Source organism: Propithecus coquereli, unplaced genomic scaffold (genome assembly GCF_000956105.1).
Source record: "Propithecus coquereli isolate 6110/MARCELLA unplaced genomic scaffold, Pcoq_1.0 Scaffold230, whole genome shotgun sequence".
NCBI classification, from domain to species: domain Eukaryota; kingdom Metazoa; phylum Chordata; class Mammalia; order Primates; family Indriidae; genus Propithecus; species Propithecus coquereli.
Window position 1 is genome coordinate 350,469 of NW_012147842.1, and position 6,040 is coordinate 356,508.

General features: G+C 35.8%; 1 protein-coding gene across 1 annotated transcript in view; it reads left to right on the plus strand.

Annotated features, from left to right (window-relative positions):
• Positions 1-6,040, plus strand: part of LOC105811189 (transmembrane protease serine 11G-like) — a 32,354-nt gene that overhangs the window by 11,115 nt on the left and 15,199 nt on the right. Inside the window, exons 5-7 of the mRNA XM_012645332.1 lie at positions 466-637; positions 1,627-1,886; positions 4,119-4,261. Of these exons, the coding sequence (XP_012500786.1) occupies positions 466-637; positions 1,627-1,886; positions 4,119-4,261 (575 nt within the window). The remainder of the gene's footprint in view (positions 1-465; positions 638-1,626; positions 1,887-4,118; positions 4,262-6,040) is intronic.

Genomic DNA, 6,040 nt, shown 5'->3' on the forward strand with positions numbered 1-6,040 from the left:
AAATTTTTTTAGAGTTAAATGACACACACAAACTTTTATATAGAAACTTTGACATTCAGACTATAGTAGTATAATATTAGACAAGTATCTTTAAAGAGTACAAATGCTATTTTTCTGCAATAAATAGTGTACATTTAATGCTCAAAAATGTCAAATATCACTAAGATAAACTGCTATACATAAGAACATGACTTAGAAAAGTATGAGAAACCAAATTTTAAAGTGAAATTGCTTCAAATACGGTTGTTACATAATTTTTTTAAATGTAAATACTTACTTAAAATGTGAATAATCACATTTTATCAGTGTGAATAATCATTATTCTATTATATGCAATGTTAATTTCAATGAATTTTTTTTAATGCAAGTCACACTTATAAATGTTTCCATCTTTAACTGTGTGCCAAACATACCTACATATGTTTATAACTCTCTGGAAATAAGTATCTTATTCCTTTGTGGCAGGTTGTGGTTTAGGAAAGGAGTTGCCATCCGTGGAAAGAATCGCCGATGGTGATATTACAGAGAAATGCGACTGGCCGTGGCAAGCCAGCCTGCAGGTGGAAGGTGTCCACATCTGTGGGGCATCTGTGATCAGTGAGGAGTGGCTCTTGACTGCCGCCCACTGCTTCGACGTGTGAGTCTACATTCTGTACCCATAGGGTCACCAACTTCACCTCTTTTTCTCCTGTTTACCTCCTATAGTTCTTCTCTCTTTTACATTTCCTCCCTGAACATCTTAGGCCTCCCAATGCTACTCATGATAGTCTAGCAGGCTTTAGGAAAAATGAGAATTGCTGAAGAACAGCAGAAAAAATTAGAGTATCTCCAGCTCCAACTGAAAATGTACTATCCAGAAATCTCACAAGCCAACACTGCCAAATTAAACATGCCCACCCGTTTTCCTGAGATGTGTTGCAGATTTTTAAGGATTCTGAAAATAGCATCCTAACCTATAAATATATCTGATTATCCTAGATATATTTGGTGTTGTGAATATCTTTGGTGCTGTGCTTTTAGTTTTTGTATGTTTTTTGAAAATTTAACATATGGGACACTTGGAAATAATAAAGAGATGTAGTAACCCTAGTGGAATCATATTAAGTGGTAAAAATATTCTGGATAAAATGCCAAATAAAAAGGAAGCATGAAAATACAATATATAAAATATGGCTCCAATTTTACACTTCTATCTCTCTCTCTGTCTCTCTTTCTCTCCGTAGCTGTACATACATTTATATTAGTGTGTATGGATATGAGTATATATGTGTGTTTATGTGTATATATGTTCGTACATATATACACATTTATTTATATTTTCTTCAATTAATTTGTATCATTTTTATAATCAAAAATGGCAATAATACGTTGCTTCTTTTAAAAAGTACAAATGCCCCTCAAGGAGAGTAATTTAAGCTACCTTGGAATGGGGGAATTGTTATCAGCTAGATAAAAGCAAAGTATTCTTAGGGGACAAGACTCAGACAAGAAGATGGGAAGGTCCCAATCAACTATCACCTTAAAAAATTTGCCCTTCTCCCATACTTATGTCCCACGCCCATCCAGAGTCCTGGGCAACTTCAGATCAGAAATGAACCAAATGTACTCCTTTTAATCTGTGATCAGTTACAAAAACCCCAGACTATGGATGGCTAGTTTTGGAAGAACCCTAAACCCTTCCCTGATGAGAAGAAAGGTGCAGTCAATTATTGTTCACAAAAACTATGCTGCCCATAAACACGACGATGACATCGCTCTGGTGAAGCTCTCCACCCCCATCGTATTTTCCAACGAGGTGCACAGAGTCTGTCTCCCGGATGCTACTTTTGAAGTCTTGCCTAAGAGTAAAGTGTTTGTCACTGGATGGGGAGCATTAAAAGCAAATGGTGAGTATCTCAGTAAAACACCAAGCAAAAAATACAAGCCTATCCTTCGTTTGAATGGAGATGTGAAATAGAATACAAAATTAAGATATAGAAAATAAGATAAAATCAGATCTCTCATGATAAATATGGCAAAAACAAACGAAAAACAGATGTGATGAATTTCTGAAACTTTGGCTGTTACCATTACTATTATACAGTACCTATGTTTGTTGCCTTTTTTATGAATTATTTTGGAAACCAGTTAGAAGGTTATTTGCAAAATTTATTAAAGCACATTTTTTATATCATTTTTTTCTTTTGGACGCTGTCTTTCACATGTAGAGATTCTGCTATGTCTGCATGGTTCATAAATTGCACGATTTGCAAGCACTAGTAATGATAAGCTTCTGCAATGTATCATGCAACCAAACAGAAATAGCCTTAAGTGAGCAATATGAATGGCTGTTCTTTACCTAGCACTTACTAAATGGAAACTTTCCACTCCCTGGATAGTTTCTTCCTTGAATAGTTGATAGTGTAAAATAGTTCAATATGTTGTTAAGCCCTTGAATTGATTTTTTTAAAGTTGGCATTAAAGAATTATGAAAATTTGCAAAATTTAAAACCAAGCATCCTAGACTAATTAGCTAAATGGTTTAGAAATTAGAAGTAGTTGGAATACAGTTGATTAAAGGCTGAGAATATCTAAAAAATTTAAATGCTATCATAGATAGCAAAATAGATAGTATTGAATGTTGCTGAGGCATTTACACAAATAGTTTACATTGTGTACAAATCTCTATCAAGAGCAGTTGGTGAGCAGATTCCCTCATCCGGAGTATTTCAAACAGAATCAGAGATAGAGAGACAAGAAAGTGGTCACACAATGACCCTTCCATAATGACTTAAAGAAGAAATTCACTAAACCCTCGAAAATTTTTAATGACTGTAGAGAATTTGGACTTAGTTTTTCAGCAAGATAGTTAATCTTAAGTCAGTAAATTTACCCATTTTAAAACAGAGAATTAGATGTCTTTACTGTGAATGACAAAATCCCTAGAAACATAGATCTCCTCTTATAGAAGCTATTTCTCAGTATCCATCATTAACACTGAAGTGCAGCTTTAAGACCCTGAAGATGTAAAATATATAGACCTAATCTCTATATTTCATTCTAATAGCTTCCATTTATTAAAAACTGAATATGGCACGAGGCACTGTCATAACTGATTATATTCATTATTTTAACTCATAATAAACATGAGAGAAAGGCATAATTTTCTCTTTTTTACAAGTGAGTAAAATGATGCTTGGTAACTTTCCCAAGGTCATATGGCTTGCAAACTATGCAAATAGTGTTCAAACTCATATCTGCAACCTTTAAGACCAGGGCCTTTAAGCACAGAATTACCCTGACTCAGGGCTCAAATAAATAGCACTGCACTCCTTCACCCTCTCAATTGTCTTTGAACCTGTTGTAAGCAAAGCATTCATCTCTATATGAAGGATTAATAGTCTTTAAAATAGAATTTATTAAAGGGGAATGAGAATATAAGGGCTAAAACAATACTACATGCAACTAAATAATACCTTTTATATAATAATCAATAAATGTGTCATTAATTAATAAAACATGATCTATTTCTTATCTTAGTATTTGTTATTTACCCTGGCGTTTGTTATGAGTAGCAAGTTAAGCTATTGTAAAAGTAAACTTGATCTTTCTTATGAAGCAATAGGATTCCATCAGTATTAAAGTTACTTCCTGGTAGAATAGCCTTGTTCTATACTGCTCTTGCTAAAGGATTCCCAGTTTTCGAAATAGTTATGTTCTTTGTAAAGTGATGAGGTAGATTTCCAGGTAAGGTAAGGTAAGCAGTCACAGATTCTCCCAGGTGTTGAGAAATACCCGGGATTTATATCTAACATCATTCTCCATTTGACTATGTGATCATGGCAAGACCCCTAACCAGGTTTACATCAGTTTCCTCAACTGAAAAAAGAATATTTATATCTATCTTTGGTGGTTTTTGCAAGGATTAAATAAAATAGTAGGAACAAACAAGCCAAACATAGTACCCAGCATATAGAAGGCACCCAGGACATGTAACTTGATTCTGAGCATTGTCATTCAGCCCAGAATCCTACAACTTCAAGACTTAGCTTTTATTCACTGGTCCCTCCATAGCAAGACACAACTAACTATCACAGCAACAATGTAGAAATTCACCTATTTATTTTTTCTTTCTTTAGGCGCTTTTCCCAATACTCTGCGAGAAGTTGAAATAGAGATCATAAGTAATGATATATGCAATCAAGTTAATGTATACGGTGGTGCTGTCTCATCGGGAATGATCTGTGCTGGATTCTTGACAGGAAAGCTAGATGCCTGTGAGGTAAGAATAGACTCAAATCCACAAAAATGGGTCTGTGAAGTAGGGATGGCCTTATAGACCATAGGCCAATGTCATTTCACATCACTGCATGACATTAACTTGTGGGGAAGAGAGGAGGCTGTAAAAAGAGGGAGTGGAAGAACCGTGAGACATACTCCTCATGTAACACCCTATTGAGCAGAACCATCTGGAAAAAAATGTGTGCCAGCTACAAATTAGGACTCCAATTAGAGAAAAGTACTAGAAGCAGATAGTGGAAACCAAGTTAGGAAGCCATACTTGCTTCAAGGCGCAGTCACAACCAACAGTTAGGGATCTAATCCCTACTATCCGGAAGGCACTGGGGACAGGCTCTGCAGCCATCTCTAAGGCCAATAAAGCATCACTCCACCAGTGCTGCCTAAACCTTTGACTTTAAGCGGTGTACATCCAGATATGATTATACTATTTAAAAACATTACCTATAAAATTTGAAACTGGGTCCAACAGTTTAGCAATTCTTTGAAGAATTAAGAATGGCTTTGAGAATTTGACACATATTGTGCTTTTCTTTTTTTTTTTTAACATGCAAACGTGCCACTACTGATCTGCCATTGGCTGTCTGTCATGCGATGGTAATAAACATTCATTCACTTATTCACTCAAATTTCTTGTGAACTACAAGGTACTGCAGCAGTTACTGAAGGAAACATAAACATGTAAAAAATCGCAATGAATTTACAGTCTAATAATAGAGCACACAAGTAACTCAGGATCAGGTCGGGATCCTGGAAAGGTCAGGATTTAGCTCCATATTCTAGAATACAAGGTGTCCTTCCACTCACTTTATTTCCTGAGGAGGAGAGACAATGTGGGTGGTCCAAGATACAGCTGGATAATATTACTTAAAGGAGAAACATAAACAAATCTGGATAAAAGCAGATGTTCTCTTTCCATTGGTTCATACTGTCTTGCTTCCTTTAACCACTGGCACAGTAAAATACTGAGGACCTAAATTAGGATACGAGCCTAAGGGGAAGGAGCTAAGGAGGATTTCTTTTGGTAGACCAGGTTTTCACCCTCTGTCCCCCAAACGCAGAAGGGGACTAAGAAGTACGGGAGGAAAATGGAAGGGAAGCAATCGAAAGGCACAAGGCTCTAGAACCCCATGCCTGCTTTAAACAGGATTATTTCTTTTATTTAAAAACTCCATAATGGGCTTCCATATAATACATTTTTGAATGAATAAGTCCATTGCCAAAAGATAAATTTAAAATCATTTATCTAATCTTGGATTGAAGTTAACAGGGAAGTCCTCATGATTCACATACTTTAAACCAGTTCACTAGGTCGAGGGATTCCGCCTCAATTTGGGAGGAAAATCCTTTCAGTAATAAATAGTGCATGTTTGCTTGGAGTGTCTTTGCATGGCTTTCTCCTCTTGAACCCACCAACTGCCCAACATTGCAATGCCCAGGACTGCTTCCTATCAACTAGTGTGAGTGGAACAAGGTGAGATTCAAATTCAAACAAGAAATCGTTTCTAGCTAACAGTTAGAGGCTTCAAGGAGGAGGTGATGTTTCAGATGGGGCTCAAGGTCATCATTTATGTAAGAATTGGCCGCCTAGATTTAGGTTCAGTTTGTGGTCCCTGTTTACATAGAGCAAAACTAAAAATTTTATAAGGATAAAACTGAAACCTTAGCTTTGCTTATATTATATTATAGCTGAAATCATTCACAGGGACTAAGTAATAAGCTCAATTATCATATTAATACTAATGGTAAGTAAAATAGAATT